The sequence below is a fragment of the Somniosus microcephalus genome, chromosome 6, assembly GCF_052327205.1.
Source record: "Somniosus microcephalus isolate GS21.2 chromosome 6, FLI_Smic_1.0, whole genome shotgun sequence".
NCBI classification, from domain to species: Eukaryota; Metazoa; Chordata; class Chondrichthyes; order Squaliformes; family Somniosidae; genus Somniosus; species Somniosus microcephalus.
Window position 1 is genome coordinate 244260247 of NC_140992.1, and position 23988 is coordinate 244284234.

General features: G+C 45.0%; 1 protein-coding gene across 1 annotated transcript in view; it reads left to right on the forward strand.

The window, feature by feature from the left end:
- cdt1 (chromatin licensing and DNA replication factor 1) overlaps window positions 1-21803 on the forward strand; it is a 28272-nt gene extending 6469 nt beyond the window's left edge. The window contains exons 5-10 of the mRNA XM_085991689.1: window positions 530-675; window positions 1801-1904; window positions 3587-3775; window positions 3958-4113; window positions 6078-6279; window positions 20844-21803. Of these exons, the coding sequence (XP_085847815.1) occupies window positions 530-675; window positions 1801-1904; window positions 3587-3775; window positions 3958-4113; window positions 6078-6279; window positions 20844-21007 (961 nt within the window). The 3' untranslated portion in view covers window positions 21008-21803. The remainder of the gene's footprint in view (window positions 1-529; window positions 676-1800; window positions 1905-3586; window positions 3776-3957; window positions 4114-6077; window positions 6280-20843) is intronic.
- The last annotated feature ends 2185 nt before the right edge of the window (window positions 21804-23988 follow it).

Sequence of the window (23988 nt, forward strand, 5' to 3'; positions counted from 1 at the left end):
CCTTGGAAGCGTCTCTGTAGCTTAGCAACAGCTTCAGAGAGGCTTTCCAGAGACTGACTGACTGTTTTTAAAAAAAAAAAAAAAAAAATTAAAAAAAATGCTAGGAGAAGAAAAAAAAAGAAAAAAAACCTAACAAAACGGCTGCTGATTTCTGCAGTTAGATCGAGGTTTCCGGACGTACAACCTCCGGATAAACCAAAGTTTCCTGTACCTCCTTTCCAAAGTTGACTTTTTAGAAGCGTGATGACATCTGGTAACAAACTAACAATTTCTAAAAAGCAGTACTTTTGAAGTGTAAATTAAACATTTAAAAATCGATTTTGAAGGGGAAATTTTGCAGACCTAGGCAGAAAACTTGTGTTTTTGATGCAATCACCTTGCCGTGCATTGGTGTGACAATTTTAGAGAAGAGTACTTTAAACGTGACATAATCAAAATGGTTGCAAAACCAGTAAAATGTATTGTATAAGTAATTGCTAGTTCAATTGTTGTCGCCTACTTGAGCAGTTACCGTGTAATATCTTTGTAGGCAATTCGAGAAGCAAAATGTTGGGCAGATTAAGACGGTTTACCCTTCGGCATACAAGTTCAGACAGGAAAAGGGAATCCCAACATGGAGTGACTCTCTGAAGAGATCCAGCTACCAGCTCACCTTTGATCCTGTGTTTGAAGGAGGTAAATGTTCTCCCTGCTAAGGATGTTAATTGTGATGGGGAGTTTTAGGCTTTGTCAGTGAAGGGAATGGCCTCTGCTGAGCTGCAGCTTTTTGCTACGTTGCATTTAAAAAAAAAAAAAAAAAAATGTTTGTCTTCTGAATGACTTTTACTGCTTTGTAGCCTTACCCGAGGTCCAGGAAATAAACTTCAATCGAGGCAACAGCCGAGTGCATTCATTCATAGTCATAATGGCATAGAAGGAGGCCATTCGGCCCATCGAGTCTCTCTGTAGAGCAATCCAGTCAGTCCCATTCCCCCGCTCTGTCCCCGTAGCCCTGCAAGTTTATTTCCCTCAAGGTGCCTATCCAGTCTCCCCTTGAAAACATTGTGTGTCCACTTCCAGCGAGTTCCAGGTCCTCGCCACTTGCTGGGTAAAAAAGTTTTTCCTACAGCCTTAAACTAGAGATTGGGGGTTGGGTGTATTTTTGCTTCAACCAGCTGGCTTAATACTACTTCATAAACCGCCTCCCCCCCCCCCCCCCCCCCCCAAAAGCACTTCTGGAGCTCCACGCCAGTGTGAGTCAGTGAGTTAAGGGAGATAAAAAATGGGAAGGAAACTTGATTAGCCTGTGTAAACTGTAAAACTAGTTGAGGTGCTTTTGATTGTTCATTGTAAGTCAAGTTCTTTGCTCCAATCCTCAGTTGGGTAAAGGCAGTATGTAACTGAGCCACAAAGACCAGAAGGTCCCAGGATCAATTGCCGATTCGGAGTTGAATAATCTCAGGTTGGATGGTAACCAGGATGTGACAACTGACCTCAGTACACTGAGGTTAGGGAGCGGAAAATGGGCAGGGTGTCGCCTCCTGAAAGTTTCTTGGTGACCTTTGCTGAAAAGTAGATATCTCTTAAGGATAGAATCGGGCTCAATTGCATTATATCCCCCCCCGCCCCCCACCACTCCTTTCACTAGTCGATTACCTTCCTACCATGCTCACAGTTGGTACATGGTAACCATGGGACTGAATATGAGCTTGAATCATCACCTTCAGGGGACAAGGGGGGGGCGATAGTTGAAGAGCTCTATTAAAACAATTTTTTTTTAAATACTATTTTCCTCTTTCTCTCCTTTCCCAACATCCCAAGAGGAGAATTCTGATGGCCAAGCACAATTAACATCATCTCGCTTGCTTCTGCGCCGTCGCATCTTCAGCCGAAACCTTGTGAACATTGTGAAGCAATACCATAAGGTGAGCAGGTGGTCCTATAGGATATGTTGTTTTTGTCCATTGTCTCTAGTGGTAAGAGTGGTAACCATGTAGCTTAAATAAGGTGGCAGGAGTTTCACTGGGCATCATTGCCAGCAAGGATAAATAGTTGGGACTTCCACTGGCATTTTCATTAGCTCTGCCATTTTGAGTCTGGCCTAGAGCAGGCTGTGCTTTTAGCCTTCAAATACAACCCAGCAATGCTCTTTTACTGTTGCCGACCTGTCGGGAAAGATCCACAGTGACCATCATAAATGCAACTTTGTGGTGATCAAATAGGTACAAGATTGTGTGTGGTTTGTAAAGGAGCAGATTTAGTACCAACAGTGCTACACATGGAAGTGCTTCATTGACCGCAATTCCACGATAGAAAAAGAGTGTAAAAGATGGGTAGCTCTTGGTAAATATCAGCCTGCTCTGTAAATCTAACTATGGAGTTTATCCTTGGTTTTGGATAATCTTTTCAAGCTTTGCCTCAGTCATTTGCAGGATTTTTCTGTTGAAATCTATAACTGTTAATCTCGATGGAATTGATAAATGTTAATCTCGATGATTCCAGGGATAAGGGACTTCAGTTATGTGGATGGACTGGAGAAGCTGGGGTTGTTCTCCTTAGAGCAGAGAAGATTTGATAGAGGTGTTCAAAATCATGAGGGGTCTGGACAGAGTAGATGGAGAGAAACTGTTCCCATTGGCGGAAGGGTCGAGAACCAGAGGACACAGATTTAAGGTGATTGGCAAAAGAACAAAGGCGACATAAGAAACTTTTTTACGCAGCGAGTGGTTAGGATGTGGAATGCTCTGCCTGAAAGGGTGGTGGGGGCAGATTCAATCACGGCTTTCAAAAGGGAATTGGATAAGTACCTGAAGGAACAAATTTGCAGGGCTACCAGGGAAAGGGTGGGGGAGTGGGACTAGCTGAAGTGATCTTGCAGAGAGCCAGCATAGGCTCGACAGGCCGAATGACCTCCATCCGTGCTGTAACCATTCTATAATGGCAGCTTGTGAACTGGTTGTATTGGGGGCTCCACAGAACACTGAGCTTATCTGCCAGTCCACAGGTTTTGAGGTTTTGTGGGGATAGCAGGAAAATGTCCACAAGACTAACTGAAAACTTTATTTGGGCTGTGTTTGCTGTTTTCTTTTTGATTATATCTTCAGATAATATAATTGAAAAAGATTAGCCCTTGTTTTACAAGTGAATGTACTGAAGCAGTTCCTTTTATAGATGGTTGACATTCTTTATCTTGCACTCTTCCATCATCTACCTGTCCTCTGCAATCATGTTCTCTCCAGTCATGCTGCTTGAAATATATATTTGTATGGTTGGAGTTCTGTGGGATAGTACCTGTTGGTTTGCCCTTGCCTTCCATTTTGACGTACTTCAGAATTTCTGCATTAGTTTACTATAAAACACACTTGTAAATGAATATGCCAAGGAGTAGAATATGATTTTTGTATAAATCTCCAGAGTTATGGTGGGAAACATGAGAGGTTAAGTGCCATCCCCTGCACATTCATGCATCATAACGCATAGTTTATAGGGTGAGGCCTCCAGAATGTAGAAACAAATGATAAATATATGATTTTTGCTTGACCAAAAAGTGGAACTGAAAAATTCCAAAAATGACGTGGCAATCATTTTGTTTGTTTTCTCCCTATAGGTATTCCTGGCTTCTCTTAACCCTCCGATGCATGTACCTGATAACAAGCTAACACGATGGCACCCACGTTTTAATGTGGATGAAATTCCTGATGTTACTGCTGCTGAGCTGCCCCAGCCCCCGGATTTAGAGAAGCTAACAACTGCTCAAGAAGTCCTGGATAAAGCTCGCAGTATGATGACACCAAAGGTACTGACAAGCCAACGATCCAATCTAATGTTAAAATTGGATCCTCTACATATTGTGGGGGGAGTAGGGTCTTGTGTGTAGAAAATGACTCACACTTTAGATGACCTACTGTCATTATGGCATTCCTCATCATTACTATAAATGTACTAAAGCAAATTTTATACCTGTATAATTTTTTTTAGATGGAGAAAGCACTTGCTAACATGGCTCTCAAAAATGTAGAAACTGCCATGGCTGCTACTCGTGAACAGAAGAAGGAACCAAATGTTGTGAGCTCATGTCCAAGTCCTGGTCCTTCTAATGCACTGAAAGGAGTTTCCCAGAGTCTACTGGAGAGGGTAAGCTGAGATTGCCCATTAGAGATTTAAAATCTAAGCTAAAAATACTTTGGGCCAAAAATTGCAGTTGGAGGCATACTTCCGGAGTACACCTCCAACCCACGAAAGGACTAGGCACCTACCTAATGGCGGCGAGGTTGCGAAAACTTGCGGTGCGAGGCAGAGGGCAGCGTAATGGCCTACGGATCCCGGGGCGCAGGCGGTATGGAAGCGTACTTGGGATCACATGGGCCTGGTCTTCTAATCACAAAACAAATTTGATTTTGATAATTCCAAAGGGAATCCCGTAATGAGATTTAATGGAATCCAGAAATCTGATCTAGTTACAATTTACAGGATTGGAACTTAATTCATAATTGGCTTCATTCCACTAACCTCACTAAAAATTTAATTTGTTGATGATTTTCGGCATTGTTAAAACTCTAATCCGGGCCAATATTTGCAGAAACACAATTGATACAGTGTGTAATTTCAGAGATGAAAATGTTTAAATCGTGCCTGAGGGTATCCCCTTACGCAAATAGGCCTGTGCCTCAACCGTAACATTTCTGTGCGAAATTGCTGGTCAGTCAGTGGGGAAAATAGCCCAACTCTGCACTCGCAATTGTTTTTTCATGGGCCATGCGGATGGCCTGTCAAAGCGTACGTTGACAGACCACAAGTTCCGGATTTCGTGCATGCAGACCACAAAATCCGGGCCATAGAGTTTAGTGAGTCACATTGATCAAAAATGTCTCCTCACGCACAGCCATTTTTGTAGCAGAAGGTGGTTCTCATCCACAGAGCTAATTTTACCGATAAACATAGAAATGTAATTTACCTTTTCTGCAGTAATCAGTTAACAATTTGGTGCTCTTTGGTGTCCATTGTGCCTGTTGTAAAAAGGAGTGGACATGGGCATCTTGCCTCGTTTGTATTTTTTTTTAAATAGTGGCAGCTTACTTTTTATTGTAACACTTGCATATAATGCATTCCTGTGCCTGGAACGCCAATTCCAAAAGCATTGAAAAGTAACTGGTAATGCATGGAAAATACAGGTAGACTATCCTTTATCCGCACTTCTGAAAACCGAAAGTTTATTTGTGGAGCGTAAGTCGTGCGCACGACATAACCCGAGTGGCACCAAACATGACCCGATGCGGCCGATGCTTTTCTGACCTGATTTGCGGGCCAGCTTAGCGTAGGAGTCAGCCGATACCCGGCTTTCCCACAACTGGCGGCGGCAGTCGAGCCCCAGACCCCCGCTAAGTCAAGGAATTCAGATACGGAGCAGGGGGAGCTGTAAACAGACTGGGAGCGGCAGCACAGAGAAGCAGGAAGGGGAATGAGACACGGAACAGTCGCAAGAGGTAGCCTGAACTTTTAAAATTTATATTAAATACAAATACTAATTACCAAATTAATTTAATGTGCAGAGTTTCCCAGTCTGAAATATCTTCTGAAATCCGAAAATTTCCGAAAACCGAAACACAGCTGGTCCCAAGGTTTTCGGATAAGGGATAGTCAACCTGTAGTAAATGCAATTTTGCCATTCATTCAACTTGTGTATAACTACTTCTTATATTCAACAGAAGCACCTAATCTTTTAAGAGCCTTACTCTGTGCTTCCCTTGTTGACCAGGTGCTCTTCCCAATCGCCACTGCACATAATGCCTCGTTCCCTTTCTCCTGTTAACAATCTTACATATTTTGTGCACATGGGTAAAAGTTGTTCACGTCCTGAACCTGGCTGAAGGGTTTATAATCAAGAGCATGTTCCTCAACTGGCAGATCTAAGTAATGAGGAACAATATTTTCCATGGGCTTAGCATTCAAAGTATATTACAATGAGTCTGTTCTCTTTGATTTAATGCAGAACTTTGAACTATTTCATTATTAAACCTATTCGTTAGAGATTTGTATTTTACAGCGAAGAGTGAACATTGATTTGGAGGCACAAGCACTAACATTTAACACTTGTACAGATTCGTGCTAAAGAAGCTCAGAAAATGCAGGCGGCAATGACTAGAAATCCTGCACAAACACAGCATCTCCATATGATGTCGCGGCTTCCTGAGATAACAAGAATTCTGCGCAATGTCTTTGTGGCAGAGAAGAAACAAGCTTTGACTATTACAGTGGCGTGCAACAGGATGGTTGACAGCTATCGATCAATGATGCCCCTAGGTAACTGAATAATGAATTATTTCAAATGCTGATGGTTTAATTGATTAGCCTAGTATGGTAGCTTAAGTGTGATAACCCAGTGGATGCTATTTTAAGAAGTCAACTCCAAGGAATAGCCATGCTTCATGTTACTGTGCAGCAAATGGATTGATTTACTTGTTGCATCATTGTGGACCTAACGTTCAAACAGCCCTTCTTCCAGACCTGTTTTATTTTTGTGTGTTATAAGATGTCTAAGGATAAGGGGTAGGCCATTTAGGACAGAAATGAGGAGGAATTTCTTCACCGAGAGTGGTGAACCTGTGGAATTCTCTACCACAGAAGGCAGTAGAGGCCAATTCATTAAATATATTCAAGAAGGAGTTGGATATATTTCTTAAGGTTAAAGGGATCAAGGGGTATGGGGAGAAAGCAGGGACCGGGTACTGAACTTGGATGATCAGCCATGATCGCATTTGTAGTGTCCGTGTGTAGATAAAGACACTGAAGACAGGAGTTGGTTCATAGGTATTTACTAAGCAAGTCTGGGGGGGGGGGGTTCTAAAGGATATACACAATACACAGGCTTATATAGCCCAAGTGGCAATTACCGGCATTACGCACACCTGGGGCTCTTAAAGGCACATACACCATAATTGCTCTTAAAGGCACATACACCACAATTCCTCCCCTTCTAGCTAACTAGTACATCATATTTTAAGTAATTATTAATTACATGTTATATGCAAAATAATATACATTGCTGTATTAATTAATTATAAGTTAGTCTCTCAGGAGGCTTCCTGACTCGGTCCGGATAACGCCTCGGGGGTGTAGTAGTTTCTGGTGGTGTAGTAGGTTCTTCTGGCAAGGCTGATTCGGCTTGAAGGCCAGTGTCAGGTTCCAGTATCACCGGATCGGAGGTAGATATGGGTATCTCTACTTCATCGTTAGATGTATAGCGTGGTGGTGTAGGTTGTCCCTTTTCGGATGACTTGATGATTTGGTCAGCATGGCGCCTTATTATGCTTTCTCCAATGTCCACGGAATACATCAGTGGTCCTAGTCGTGTGCAGATAGTTCCAGGCTGCCATTTCTCGGTACGGTAGTCCCGGGCCAAAACCGGTTGGCCTATCTGGAAGGCCCTAGTTGGCCTTTCATTCATGCCCTGAAACTGCCGGTTCTCCACGTCCCTTCGGATGTTGGGCTTGACCAAATCCAGCCAGCATCTTAGGTTTCTATTGTAGAACATCATGGCGGGAGTTTGGTTTGTAACCATATGTGTTGCATTCCTATATGCAAATAAGAAGTTATCCACCTTGTGCTGAAGTTTTATGTCTTCATTACCCATGGCCTTTATGGCCTTCTTAAAGGTCTGGACAAACCTTTCAGCCAATCCATTGGTGGCGGGATGGTATGGGGCGGACGTGTAGTGCTTTACCCCATTGTTCTTTAAGAACTTTCTGAATTCTTCGGACACAAATTGCGGTCCATTATCAGAACATATCTGTTCCGGCAGCCCATTCCTGGCAATATGGTCCTTAATACTGTGATGGTTTTTTCCGTGGTGGTGGAGGACATCTTTATTACCTCCGGCCACTTGGAGTGTGCATCAACTGCGATTAAGAATATTGAATCCATAAATGGACCAGCAAAGTCGATGTGTACCCTTTGCCAGGGAGATGAGGGCCACTCCCATGGATGTAGAGGGGCCTGTGGCGGAGCATTTTGGACCTTCTGGCATCCTAGGCAGCTCTTGGTCATGTCTTCGATGTCTCCATCGATACCTGGCCACCATACAAACGCCCTAGCTAGGTTCTTCATTTTCACTCCACCCAGATGCCCCTCGTGAAGCTCCTTTAGCACTTTATCCTGGAGTTTGGGTGGAATCACCACTCTGGATCCACACATCAAGGTTCCTCGGCACACTGACAGCTGTTCTCTGTGAGAATGCTGGCAACAGTGGTTCGCCATGTGCTGGCCATCCCTTCATTGTTAAATCGTAGACCCGTGAGAGAGTAGGGTCATTTCTGGTCTCCCTTTCAATGGCAGAATTTGTCACCGGTAGACATTCCACTATGGTAGAGTGGAATATCTCTACTGGGTCTACTGTAGGTGCCTCTTCTATCGTTGGCAACGGCAGGCGCGATAAACCGTCAGCATTCCCATGCTGTTTTGACTCTTTGTATTCAATGTTGTATTGGTGTGCCCCTAGAAAAAGGGACCACCTCTGTAGTCTTTGTGCCGTCATAATGGGGACACCTTTCTTAGGGTTGAATATGGAGATGAGGGGTTGATGGTCAGTCAGCAAGGTAAATTTTTGTCCGTGTAGGTAATGGTTGAATTTCTTCACTCCCCATACCAGGCTGAGTGCTTCCCTGCCTATCTGGGAATAGTTACGCTCAGCTGAGTTCAATGAGCGTGACGCAAAAGCTATCGGCCGTTCCGAGCCATCAGGGAATCTATGGGACAATACCGCTCCTATGCCGTAAGGGGATGCATCGCACGCCAGTCTGATTGGTAGTGATGGGTTGTAATGAGCCAAAACTTTCTCGGATGTGATTAAGTCTTTACATTTATGGAAGGCACGTTTACAGTCTTCGTTCCATTTCCAAATCACTCCTGTGTGTAGAAGATCATTAAGAGGGTGTAGAATAGTTGATAAGTTCGGTAAAAATTTATGATAGTAATTTATTAATCCCAGGAATGACCTCAATTGTGAAACATTTTCAGGTGCTGGGGCTTTTATAACTGCTTCAATTTTTTCAGGTGACTTATGCAACCCTTCCTTATTAATTATGTGGCCACAATATGATATCTGATTTTGGAAAAATTCGCACTTGGGGCGATTTGCTCGTAGGCCCCGTTCTTTCAGCCTAGTGAGCACCTGCTCCAAATTGGCAAGGTGCTCGTTGTCGTTTTCTCCTGTTATAAGGATGTCGTCTAGGTAGCATTGAGTCCCCGGAATCCCTTGCAGGACTTGCTCCATAGCTCTTTGCCAGATAGCTGGAGCTGATGCTACTCCAAAAACCAGTCGATTGTACTGGTACAGGCCTTTGTGTGTGTTTATTGTGAGATACTTTTTAGAGGTCTCCTCAACCTCCATCTGTAGATATGCCTGTGCCAAGTCAATTTTTGTGAAACGTTTCCCTCCGGATAGTGAGGCGAAAATATCTTCTATCCTCGGAAGAGGATACTGTACCGTGTGAAGGACCGGGTTTACAGTCACCTTAAAGTCCCCACAGATGCGAATTTTTCTCTGTTCCTCAGAGTTATTTTTCAATGCTTTTTTCATGACTGGAACGATGGGTGTTGCCCATTCGCTCCAATCTATTTTGGATAATACGCCTGCCTTTTCCAAATTCTCCAGCTCTGCCTCGACTGCCGGACGTATTGCGTATGGCACCGGTCTTGCCTTAAAAAATTTTGGAATTGCTGCATCTTCCACTTTTATTGAGGCGGTGATGCCTTTCAAGGTTCCTAGTTTCTCTTGAAACACTTCTTTGGCGTTGGCCAAGATGTCTTTTAATCGTTCAGGTATGATGTCATCATTGTTTTTTTCCTTACTGGTCACCGTCAGTGCCTGAATGGATTGCCAGTCTAAACGTATCTTCCTTATCCATTCACGTCCCAACAACGGTGGACCACCATCTTGTAGAATGTATAAATACAACTTTTGTATTTCTTTGCCGTTGTATACCACAGGCACCTTTATTTTTCCTTTGGGGTATACTTTCTGCCCCGTATATGTTTTTAAGATAATGGATGTGTCTTTTAGAGGTATATGCGAAAATAGCCTCTCGTAATCTCGTCGATTACGGTTAGAGCTGATCCTGTATCTAGCTCCATTTTAACTGGGGACCCTGCTATTATGAGGGTAACCCAAATGGTCTGGTAATCTTCATTGGCAATTACATTATGTAATTTGAGAGAGCTTAGTCTCTTGTTTCCGGCGTCGCTATCGCTCTTCTGGTCTTTGGAGCTACTGTCCGTCATCATTTGTACCTTTCTGTGCTTTTCCTTATTGATTCTTTTCCCGTTAGTGGATTTTTTATTTTCAGATCGGCATACACGTGGAATGTGTCCCATCTTTCCGCATCGCCTGCATGCTTTTTCTTTGAACCAACAATCCCTCTGGTCATGGTTGGATCTGCCGCAGCGATAACATCTCTCGAAACCCCGTGTCATTTCATGGGTGCCGAAGTCCTGTGGCCTTTGCTGTATCTTTGCCGCTCCTATTGCACTGAAAGCCTTGTCCAGTGTTAAATCTTTTCCAGAAGATACCTTTTTTTGTGTTTCTGCACTTAGGGGACCGCAGATGAATTTGTCTTGCAGAGAATCTGCCAGTCCTGCCTCGAATTGGCAGTGTAGGGTATCAACAATCTCCTCAAAATTCTTGTCCATCGGTTCGGCTGGAGTGATTAAGTTGCGTAACAGCTTGTATGTTTCTGCGCCCATTAGATCCAGAAGCACTGAAGCTTTTTTTCATCTTCTATTCCATTTGCGGTGCAAAACACCTCCACTCTTTCTACATATGTGGTCCAATCCTCTATCTTGTTATCAAAAACATCAATATTGCCAAAGTTAGGCTCTGTTTCGTTATCAAAAGCATCAATATTGCCAGACTTAGGCATTTCAAAAAAGATATGGCGCTTCCCGCGCTTTTTTCTCTCTGTAGCAACGATATGGCACTTCCTGCGCTTTCCCGCCGCTGCTACCGATAACAACGCTGTTTTACTGTGGTTTCCGTTTATTCACTGTTGGAGACTCGTTCCCGACGGAGGTCTAAACGCTGACCTGCTTGCCGCGCCGGCCGTCTCCCGAGTGCACCCTCCCAGTCCGTTATTGCTTGCCTCCGATTTCGCTGCCTGTCTCAGCTGTAGAGCCCGCCGCTGGAGCCCCAGCCTGACGCCCAGGAAGGATTAGCGCAGTACCTGCCACCAGCTTGGCCAGCTGGTGAAACCACAGTTTCTATTACTTCCTTGAGTCTTCTGGACGCTGGAGGAATCGATGTCCTTGAGGTGCTGCCGAATTGCAGGTAAGTCCGTTTCCACTTCGTCGCCACTGTAGTGTCCGTGTGTAGATAAAGACACTGAAGACAGGAGTTGGTTCATAGGTATTTACTAAGCAAGTCTGGGGGGGGGGGGGGGGGGTGTTCTAAAGGATATACACAATACACAGGCTTATATAGCCCAAGTGGCAATTACCGGCATTATGCACACCTGGGGCTCTTAAAGGCACATACACCACAATTGCACTTAAAGGCACATACACCACAGCATTGAATGGCGGAGCAGGCTAGAGGGGCCGAATGACCTACTCCTGCTCCTATCTTCTATGTCTTAAATTGGTTCTATTTCATTTAATGCAGAAAATTTGACTGCTGCAATTCCATTCATTCGTAATGAATTTTGTTCAGTCAATCCCTGACTTTGTTTTGCTTCATGCTTCAAACCTACCCTAATGAAAAATATACACTGCTAACTGCCATCATCAAACCCTCGACGTGTTTTTCAACGATGCTGTGGGTGATCTCTGGGCATCTTATAATTTGCCATACTTGCATGCTGTGGAGTTTCGGAGTGCAAGGAACAGTAATGGGGTTGTAAATAAACTTATTCCCCCTCTCTAATTCCTGTCCTGATACTGACTTCTGTTGGGATATGGTTTCATGGACACAAGCAGCCCTTCAGTATCTCGCATAAAAGATGTTTGTTTAATAAATATGAGCAGACTGTTTGACACTATATCACTATCCTCAGCTTGATAGACAAGTGGGCACTTTTGCAGCAGGAGTTACTGGTTGGCAACCACCATTTTATTTTTTTCCCTCTTCCCAACAGTGGGAATACCTTCACCACACAGACTGCAGCGGTTCACCACCACCTTCGAGGGCAATTAGGGATGGGCAATAAATGCTGACCTTGCCAGTGACCCCAAAATCCCGTGAATTGATAATTAAATTTTTTTTTAAATGTATTCTGTAATTTTTGACCAACTCTTCCAAATCCAGTTTCCCATCTAGTGTGGCATCATCTGCAAATTTTACCACTCCATCAAATTTCTGGGGCGCTGAGACCAATTGTAGTGGCCACCTTTGCTCAAATCAGCTAACCCAGCGCAGGCCAAGAATTGTACCCGGGGACCTTTCTGACCTGCACAGCTTTAGCACTGTAGCCAGCAGGGAATTTGTCCACCAAGCCATCAACAAGCTAGCCATGTCGCGTGTGGGAAAACCCTCTGACGATTTCCAAATGGCATTAGACAAAGTTCCACATGAAAAGACTTCAGTTAGGTCAAAGCAATAGGGATTCGGAGTAAACACTGGGAATGGGTAGGTGGTTGTTAAAAATGAGTTCCGAGTGTGGTGAGGGAGGGAGTAAGAATTGAATGGGGTGACCCAGGGCTCGGTGTTGACACCACTACTGTTTCTAATTTACATAAGTGACTTGGATTCAGAAATTTGATGGAGTGGTAAAATTTGCAGATGATGCCACACTAGATGGGAAACTGGATTTGGAAGAGTTGGTCAAAAATTACAGAACGAGTTGCAATGGAATACATTTTTTTTTTTTAATTATCAATTCACAGGATTTGGGGGTCGCTGGCAAGGCCAGCATTTATTGCCCATCCTTAATTGCCCTTGAGAAGGTGGTGGTGAACCGCTGCAGTCCATGTGGTGAAGGTAGTCCCACAGTGCTGTTGGGAAGGGAGTTTCAGGATTTTGACCCACCATTGATGAAGCAACGGCGATTATATTTCCAAGTTCGGATGGTGTGTAACTTGGAAGGTGGCGGTGTTTCTATGCGCCTGCTGCCCTTGTCCTTCTTGGTGGTAGAGGTCATGGGTTTGGGAGATGCTGTTGAATAATCCTTGGCGAGATGCTGGAGTGCATCTTGTAGATGGTACACACTGCAGACATGGTGCGCTGGTGGTGGAAGGAGTGAATGTTTAAGGTGGTGGATGGGGTGCCAATCAAACTGGCTGCTTTGTCCTGGATGGTGTTGAGCTTCTTGAGTGTTGTTGGAGCTGCACTCATCCAGGCAAGTGGAGAGTATTCCATCACACTCCTTACTTGTGCCTTGTAGATGGTGGAAAGGCTTTGGGGAGTCAGGAGGTGAGTCACTCCGCAGAATACCTAGCCTCTGACCTGCTATTGTAGCCACAGTATTTATGTGGCTACTCCAGTTGAGTTTCTGGTCAATGGTGACCCCCAGGATGTGGATGTTGGTGGGGGATTCGGTGATGGTAATGCCATTGAATGTCAAGGGAAGGTGGTTGGACTCTCTTGTTGGAGATGGTCATTGCCTGGCACTTGTGTGGTGCGAATGTTATGTGTCAGCCCAAGCCTGAATGTTGTCCAGGTCTTGCTGCATGCAGGCACGGACTGCTTCATTATCTGAGTTGTTGTGAATGGAACTGAACACTGCAATCATCAGCGAACATCCCCACCTCTGACCTTAAGTTGGAGGGAAGGTCATTGATGAAGCAACTGAAGATGGTTGGGCCTAGGACATTGCCCTGAGGAACTCCTGCAGTGATGTCCTGGGGCTGAGGATTGGCTTCCAATAACTACAACCATCTTCCTTTGTGCTAGGTATGACTCCAGCCAGTGGAGAGTTTCCCCCCAGATTCCCATTGACTTCGATTTTACTAGGGCTCCTTGATGCCACACTTGGTCAAATGCTGCCTTGATGTCAAGGGCAGTCACTCTCGCCTCACCTCTGGAATTCAGCTCTTTTGTCCATGTTTGGACCATGGCTGCAATGAGGTCTGGAGCCGAGTAGTCCTGGCAGAACCCAAACTGAGCATCAGTGAGCAGGTTATTGTTGAGTAAGTGCTGCTTGATAGCACTGTCGATGACCCCTTCCGTCACTTTGCTGATGATTGAGAGTAGGCTGATGTTGCGGTAATTGGCCGGATTGGATTTGTCTTTTTTTGGACAAGACATGCCTGGGTAATTTTCCACTTTGTCGGGTAGATACCAGTGTTGTAGTTATACTCGACAGCTTGGCTAGAGGCGTATCTAGTTTTGGAGCACAAGGCTTCAATGCTACAGCTAGGATGTTATCGGGCCCATAGCCTTTGCTGTATCCCGTGCGCTCAGCTGTTTCTTGATATCACGTGGAGTGAATCAAAGTGGCTGAAGACTGGCTTCTGCGATGGTGGGGACCTCGGGATGAGGCCAAGATGGATCATCCACTGGTCACTTCTGGCTGAAGGTGGTTGCAAATGCTTCAGCCTTGTCTTTTGCACCCGTGCTGGGCTCCACCATCATTGAGGATAGGATGTTCATGGAGCCTCCTCCTCCTGTTAGTTGTTTAACTACTGGATGTGGCAGGACTGCAGAATTTTGATCTGATCTGTTGGTTGTGGGATCGCTTAGCTCTGTTTATAGTATTTTGCTTCTGCTGTTTAGCATGAATGTAGTCCTGTGTTGTAGCTTCACCAGGTTGGCACCTCGTTTTTAGGTACGCCTGGTGCTGCTCCTGGCATGCTCTTCTACACTCCTTATTGAACCAGGGTTGGTCCCCTGGCTTGATGGTAATGGTAGAGTGAGGGATATGCTGGGCCATGAGATTACAGATTGTGGTGGAATACAATTCTGCTGCTGCTGGTGGCCCACAGCGCCTCATGGATGCCCAGTTTTGAGCTGCTAGATATGTTCTGATACTGTCCCATTTAGCACAGTGGTAGTGCCACACAACACGATGGAGGGTGTCCTCAGTCTGAAGATGGGACTTCATCTCCACGAGGGCTGTGCGGTGGTCACTGCTACCAATACTGTCATGGACAGATGCATCTGCAGGTAGATTGGTGAGGATGATGTCAGTAGATTTTTCCCGTCGTGTTGGTTCTCTCACCACCTGCTGTAGGCCCAGTCTGGCAGCTTTGTCCTTCAGGGCTCAATCAGTAGTGGTGCTACGAGCCACTTTTGGTGATGAACGTTGAAGTCTCCCACCCAGAGTATGTTCTGTGTCCTTGCTACCCTCTGTGCTTCTTCCAAGTGGTGTTCAGCATGGTGGAGTACTGATTCATCAGCTGAGGGAGGGCAGTAGGTGGTAATTAGCAGGAGGTTTCTTTGCCCATGTTTGGCCTGATGCCATGAGATTTCATGGGGACCAGAGTCAATGTTGAGGACTCCCAGGGCCACTCCCTCACGCCTGTACACCACTGTGCCGTCACCTCATAGAGTCATAGAGTTATACAGCACGGATAGAGGCCCATCGTGTCCGCGCCGGCCATCAAGCCCTGTCTGATCTAATCCCATATTCCAGCATTTGGTCCGTAGCCTTGTATGCTATGGCATTTCAAGTGCTCATCCAAATGCTTCTTAAATGTTGTGAGGGTTCCTGCCTCCACAACCCTTTCAGGCAGTGAGTTCCAGACTCCAACCACCCTCTGGGTGAAAAAGTTCTTCCTCAAATCCCCTCTAAACCTCCCGCCCTTTACCTTGAATCTATGCCCCCTAGTTATTGACCCCTCTACTAAGGGAAAAAGCTCCTCAGCATCCATCCTATCTATGCCCCTCATAATTTTGTACACCTCAATCATGTCCCCCCTCAGCCTCCTCTGCTCCAAGGAAAACAAACCCAATCTGCCCAGTCTCTCTTCATAGCTGAAGCGCTCCAGCCCCGGTAACATCCTGGTGAACCTCCTCTGCACCCTCTCCAACGCGATCACATCCTTCCTGTAGTGTGGCGACCAGAACTGCACACAGTATTCCAGCTGTGGCCTAACCAGTGTTTTATACAGTTCCATCATAACCTCCTTGCTCTTATATTCAATGCCTCGGCTAATGAAGGCAAGTATCCCATATGCCTTTTTTACCACCTTATCCACCTGTTCCGCCGCCTTCAGGGATCTGTGTACTTGCACACCCAGATCCCTCTGACCCTCCGTCTTGCCTAGGGTCTTACCATTCATTGTGTATTCCCTTGCCTTGTTAGTCCCCCCCAAAGTGCATCACCTCGCACTTTTCCGGGTTAAATTCCATTTGCCACTGTTCCGCCCATCTGACCAACCCATCTATATCGTCCTGCAGACTGAGGCTACCCTCCTCGCTATTTACCACCCTACCAATTTTTGTATCATCCGCGAACTTACTGATCATACCTTTTACATTCATATCCAAGTCATTAATGTAGACCACAAACAGCAAGAGACCCAGCACCGATCCCTGTGGTACCCCACTGGCCACAGGCTTCCAGTCACAAAAACAACCTTCGACCATCACCCTCTGCCTTCTGTCACTAAGCCAGTTTTGTATCCAATGTGCCAAGGCACCCTGGATTCCATGGGCTCTTACCTTCTTGACCAGTCTCCTGTGCGGGACTTTATCGAAGGCCTTACTGAAATCCATATATACCACATCCACTGCGTTGCCCTCATCCACACACCTAGTCACCCCCTCAAAAAATTCAATCAAATTAGTCAGACATGATCTTCCCTTGACAAAGCCATGTTGACTATCCCTGATTAATCCTTGCCTCTCCAAGTGGAGACAAATTTTTTCCCTCAGAATTTTTTCCAATAATTTTCCTACCACTGATGTTAGGCTCACTGGCCTGTAGTTCCCTGGTTTTTCCCTACTTCCCTTCTTGAATAATGGTACTACATTAGCAGTTCTCCAGTCCTCTGGCACATCCCCTGTGGCCAGAGAGGTCCTGAATATATGTGTTAGAGCCCCCGCAATCTCTTCCTTTGCCTCACACAGCAACCTGGGATACATTTCATCCGGGCCTGGGGATTTATCCATTTTTAGGCCAGCTAAAACCGCCAATACCTCCTCCCTCTCGATGTTAATATGTTCGAGCATATCACAGTCCCCCCGCCCTATTTCTATGTCTACATCGTCCTTCTCCATAGTGAAAACAGATGCAAAAAATTCATTTAGAACCCCTCCTACATCTTCCGGCTCCACACACAGATTGCCACTTTTGTCCCTGATGGGCCTTATTTTTTCCCTAGTTATCCTCTTACCCTTAATATACTTATAAAACATCTTAGGATTTTCCTTTATTTTGCTCGCCAGTGTTATTTCATGGCCCCTCCTTGATCTCCTAATTTCTTTTTTAAGTATCCCCCTGCACTTTTTGTACTCCTCTAGGGCTTCCTCTGTCTTTAGCCTTTTGTATCTGCCAAAAGCCCTCCTTTTTTTCCTAATCCATTCTCGTATATCCCCTGACATCCAAGGTTCCCTGTGGTTTTTGGAACCACCCTTGACCTTTACGGGAACATGTTGCCATTGTATGATCCCAATCTCCCTTCTGAAAGCCTCCCATTGCTCTGATGCGGATTTTCCTACAAGTAGCTGATCCCAGTCCATTTTGGCCAGATCCTGCCTTATCCTATTAAAATCGGCCTTCCCCCAATTTAGAACCTTTATTTTCGGCCCATCCCTGTCCTTTTCCATGACCACCTTAAATCTTACCATATTATGGTCACTGTCACCAAAGTGCTCACCTACTAGCACTTTTTCCACTTGGCCGGCCACATTCCCTAGAATTAGGTCCAGTACCGCCCCCTCTCTTGTAGGACTTTCTACATGCTGGCTCAAAAAGCTTTCCTGGATGCACTTTAAGAATTCTACACCCTCTGAGCCTTTCACACTCTGACTATCCCAGTTAATATTGGGGAAGTTGAAATCCCCCATTATTATTACCCTTTTATTTGCACATTCCTCTGAGATTTGCCTACATATCTGTTCCTCTATCTCCCCCTGACTGTTTGGAGGCCTATAGTACACTCCCAGCAAAGTGCTTGCCCCCTTTTTGTTTTTAAGCTCCACCCATATGGCCTCATTAGAGGAACCTGCTAATATATCATCCCTCCTTACTGCAGTAATTGACTCCTTAATTAATATTGCGACACCCCCTCCTCTTATACCTCCCCCTCTGTCTCGCCTGAAGATTCTGTACCCCGGAATATTGAGCTGCCAGTCTTGCCCCTCCCTCAACCATGTCTCCGTGATAGCAACAATATCATACTCCCATGTGTTTATCAACACCTTCAGTTCATCCACCTTACTTGCAAGACTCCTTGCATTAAAATAGATGCCATCCAGCCTTGCTCTTATATATTTGCCCTGTCTACCAAGCTGACTTGTTTTTTTCTCTATAATTGGCAGCACATCACCCCCTATTTCAGCTCCCCTCTGTATCCCATCCCCCTGCCAAGTTAGTTTAAACCCCCCCCCCCCCAACAGTGCTAGCAAACCTCCCCGCAAGGATATTTGTCCCGCTCTGGTTCAGGTGCAACCCGTCCGACTTGTACAAGTCCCACCTTTCCCAGAAGCAGGCCCAGTGATCCAGGAAAGTAAAACCCTCCCCCCTACACCAACTCTTTAGCCACGCATTCATCTGCTCTATCCTCCCATTCCTATACTCACTAGCACGTGGCACTGGGAGTAATCCAGAGATTACAACCTTTGAGGTCCTGCTCTTTAATCTGTTACCTAGCTCCTTAAATTCTTGATGCAGGACCTCATCCCCCTTCCTACCTATGTCGTTGGTCCCAATGTGGACCACGACCTCTGCCTGCTCACCCTCCCCCTTAAGAATGCCCTGTAGCCGCTCAGTGACATCCCTGACCCTGGCCCCAGGGAGGCAACAAACCATCCTGGAGTCACGTTTGCGGCCACAGAAACGCCTATCTGTTCCCCTTACGATAGAATCCCCTACCACTATTGCTCTCCCACTCTTTTTCCTCCCTTCCTGAGCAGCAGAAGTGTCCCTGGAGCCAGGAAGCTGGCTGCTGCTGCCTTCCCCTGGTGAGTCATCCCCCTCAACAGTATCCAACTTGGTATACCTGTTTGAAAGGGGGATGTCCGCAGGGGTTCCCTGCATTACCTGCCTGCCTTTGTTGCTCCGCCTGATGGTCACCCCCTGTGCTGCCCTACCCTGAGGCGTGAACAACTCGCTAAACGTGCTATCCACGACCCTCTCAGCATCGCGCATGCTCCAAAATTCATCCACCCACAGCTCGAGCGCCGCAATGCGGTCTACAAGTAGCTGCAGCTGGATGCATTTCCCGCACACATGGTCGTCAGGGACACTGGCAGCGTCCCTGACTTCCCACATGGAGCAAGAGGAGCAGAACACGGGTCTAAACTCTCCTGCCATGACTTACTCCTTTAATTAATTAAAACATTTATTCAATACCCCAGTTACAGGTATACTCTAGGGCGCTTTATTTACCAACTATCCCCACTACACCACAGAAATTTAACACCACAGAATTCAAGCTTGTATTGAAAAGAGAGAAATACTCACCAACCAATCACTTACCTGCTCCCTGGTGACGTCACACTTGGATTACTTTTTACCTCTCTCCTGGAACCTGGATTGGTCGGGCCTCGGTGCCTCTGACTGCTCCCTTTTAAGCCTTCAAGCTCTCCCGCCTCGGGCTGCTCCCGCGCAGGTCCGCTGCTTCTCCGGTCTCGGGGCTCTGGTGGGTCTGTCCTGCCGGTGGGACAGGACATACTCAGGGATGATGATGGAGGACTCTGGGACATTGGCTGAAAGGTATGATTCTGTGAGTATGACAATGCAGGCTGTTGCTTGACTAGTCTGAGTGACAGCTCTCCCAATTTTGGCACAAGCCCCCAGATGTTAGTGAGGAAGTCTTTGCAGGGTTGACTGGGCTGGGTGTGCCAGTAACAAACACTATGCGACCGTCCCCAAAACAATGGGAATAAAAATGGCAGATGAAATTTAACAGACAAATGTCAAGGACTGCCAATAGCAGGAAAGAGTATGGGTCGCATACTCCATAATTGATGTTGAAGTAGAGTAGGATGAAGCCAAAACAAACTTGGAGTCTTAACAGACTCTAGGCTTATGTCCAACAATGCAGGGCAGCAAACAGCAAAGCCAGCATAGCCTGAGCAGTAAAATATAAGTTTGATGCAGTTGTGACCAAACTGTATCGTGCTCTTGCCAGAACATATCTCGAGTACTGTGTCCAGGTCTGGTGACCGGGACAATGGAGACATTGAAGCACTAGTGCAGAGAAGACACACAAGACTGATCCCTAGTGTCCAAGGCCTTGGTTTTAAGGAAAAACCGGAGAAACATGGGCTTTTCAGTCTGGAAAGGAGTCTGAGAAATGATCTTCAAGGTAGGTAAGATAGTTAAGGGAATGGAAAAGGTAAAATAGTCTAAGATAAATAGTGATCATAGGACATGGATCTAAATTAGTTTAAAGGTAAATTTAGGATGTCAGGAAATTTTTCTTTGCACAATGGGTGATCAATGTATGGAATAGACTTCCAGGAAGAGGAATAGAGGTGAACCTTTTAAGAAACAATTAGATACTGAAATGAGGTGACTTTAGGATCTTTCTGGATGAATTAAAACAGACTGAATGGCCTTCCTTATCCGTGACTATCTTGTGAAAGGTTTTTCATCTTTTACAAGACCGGGTACTTTGAGTCTTATTTGCCATCTCATTTTGTATATTTTAGATTACATTTTTTTTTAAATGTTGCTTCAGAATTTCCAATATCTGTTGTTCAATGAATGTCCTCTGTGTCTAATATTGGAACGTTGGTGTACTTAGTGGTTTTTGTTTTTAAATTTCAGGTGACATGGAGAAACATTTGCGGTTACTGGCTGACATCGTTCCAGACTGGCTGAGTATCCATCTAATCAGAAAAGATGTTTACCTGAAGCTGAACAAGAACATGGAGTTGAATGTGGTTGCGGAGAAAATTGCAAAAAAGATAAAAGAGGAGGAAAAAGCATAAATTTTTAAACTTTTTTTTAAATGGATTTAAAAGTTCTGTACAGAGCTCAACTTTGTCAAATGTAAAAATGTGAAGTATTTGGATCTGTATATAGGAGAAAGGGGATGCGTTTTACAGATCAATATTAATTGTTCTGGGCAGTTTGCTTGGCAATTATGCGTTATTTGTGTGACAGAAGTCTTTTGGTTTCATAAATTGAACACTCCATTCTTGATAATGAGATGGCTCAATGCTAGTTTTAAAGAGGGGAGGGAAATGAATCCAGCTCTGCACTGGAGGTTCAAAGAATAAGACTTGCTGCTTTGAGTAATACTTGAATTGTGTTCCAGGAGCAGTGGTTACTTTCTGCTTTGTTTCAAATGAGTAGCCGGGTATAAACTTGGACTGTGATCTGTCTGTGCAACGAAGATCTGTTGGATAACATTAATAGATGTTAAACTGAAAATCAAATGTTTGATTTGTGTTGGGTGGGATGCTTTTAAGGTACAAATTTTAATTAAATGTTCTGTATTTTTTTCTTAAAGCAACTTTTGTGTTTGCTGATTTTATTTCAATTCTATGAACTGCTGAATTGGAATTATTTGGTTTGTAAATAATACACGGCCCTCTTGAGGAAATGAATAGAAGCACCTGATGGTCTATATCATAAGTTCAGGTTGTAACGTTAAACCGTGGTTTTATGAACACTGCTGCCCATATTTCTGCCCTTTAATTAATTTGTGGCAGTAGCTTTGCAACCAGTGTTTTCTCCACCCTGCGCTGTATATAAAGTCTATGCTATACTTTTATACCTCAATTATTTCTTTCTAAAAAGATTCATTTATATAGCGCCTTTCAGGACATCCCAAAGCTCTTTTTAGTCAATGAAGTACTTTTGAAGTGTAGTCACTGTTGTAATGTAGGAAGTGCAGCAGCCAATTGTGCACAGCAAGCTCCCACAAACAGTAATGTGATAATGACCAGATAATCTGTTTTTGTTATGTTGATTGAGGGATGAATATTGGCCAGGACACCGGGGATAACTCCCCTGCTCTTCTTTGAAATAGATGTCATGGGATCTTTGACGTCCACCTGAGAGAGCAGACGGGGCCTCGGTTTAACATCTCCTACAACTGTTAGCCAGTATATCTTTTGTAAGTCCTTATAAACAAGTCAGGCAGTGAATAGCTAAGCCATACAGAACAGTAAAGTTGCAGGTTTGTTCCCAAGTCTTAGCTGAGTGGTTAACTCAGTAGGTGGTCTCATTATTACGATAGTAGGTGGTCTCATTATGATTGGTCTCCGAGTTCCTGGGTTAGGAAGGCAAAACCGAGAGGGTTTTTGCTCCTGCTTGCTATCTAGCAGCTTTTGCTGAAAGTGCATGTGCACATCAGTTGGAATGCTTTGCTGTGATGCCTAACAGGCTGTCTGTGGATGCTTGCCGTGCAGGCTCACGCTTAACTAATAGCCACTTGAATGAGGTAACAGTGGAGAGAAGTGCTCTAGCAAGGTGTCAGTCCTTCAGGAGAAAGGGAGAGGAAAATGGATGGAAAAAGAAAAAAAGCTTCTGTCGTAATGACTCCAGTTTTATTTGTTAATCCTAATGTTTTATCTGATTGTGTTCCTCAGTCAAGATGTGTGGCTTGTGGTTTGATGAAACTCCAGCCTCCAATGTTGACACTACTTAAAAATAGCACATACCGTCTGACCTCTCTCAAAATGGACACTTTCCCAACCATGCTTGTTTTGTTTTCCTATGGAGCATAATTCCCCACAGTACACCAAGAAGGCTCATTAGGAATACTTGAAATGCTGGAAAGGTTTCTTGGAAGGAAGTGTGACTTCAAGTCAATTTGCATTTGAATTGCTCCAAGACAGAACTGAGTAAAAACATCATAGCTGATCCTTGGATTAAATTAGCCAAAGTGCAATGTTCCCTCTAATTCTGCGCATGCATGGATTTTGCATTTAAAAGCCGGTGAGCTGGCTGCAAGGGAGCTCCAGATAGCTGCATGCCCATGCAGCTTACCGGGAACACTGGCCCAGTGTCCTTCAAATAAAGTTGCTGCAAAATTTGGTAAACCTGTCCGTGCCTTTTGTCTTCTGGGTTTCACCATTCTCCAAGGTGCACTTGATGACACCTTATCCGGATTACTGGGTCAATCAAGTTAATCCAGCAAAACGTGGGGCAGATTAATGCTACACATGGGCAGATGTAGACTTCAAGATTACAAGCATCTTCTTTGGAGATGTATATACTGTAACTTCTTTCTATTGTTCTCCACCCACATCCCCATTTTTTGTAATGTCTGTCCCTGCACTTTCAAACTCCCAACTACCTAGCCTTTGGCCCTCCATTCATCATGATATTTCTGCTAAATCACACCCTCTCCTCCACCTTTGATGCCCTTGTCCCCATTAAAACTATTACACTCTCTCTCACCCTAGTCGTTCCCCTGGTATACCCCTCATCTCCAGCCCCTTAAGTCCAAGGGACGCAGATTTGAACGTCTATGGCAGACAACTGGTTTAACCATCCATCGGCAGATCTGCTTGAACCACATAAAGCACTGTCTGGTCCTGCTCTCCTTTGCTAAAACTGCTCACTATTCAAAGATCCTGGAATGCAAAGATAATCCCCGGCTTCTCTTCACCACAAACCGTCTTTTTAAACTGCCCTCCTGCACCCTCACCTCCAATAATGAGTTCGAGGAGCTCGTGGGCTTTTTTGTCACAAAGATTGAGACCATCCGTTCAGCTGCCTTTAACCGCTTCCCTCCCTTCCCCTAACCCACCGGGCCAAACTTCCCCATATGTTCCTCACTGCCCTAGCCCAGAACTTTCTCTGGATGCAATCCCATCTCCTGCCGTATTCTCTCCGAGCTCATCTTGTCCATGAGACCCACCTCCTGCTCCCTCGACCCTATTCCCACCAAACTATTGGCGACACAACGTCCCTTCCTGGCCCCCATGTTAGCTGATGGTAACAGTTCCCTCTCTTC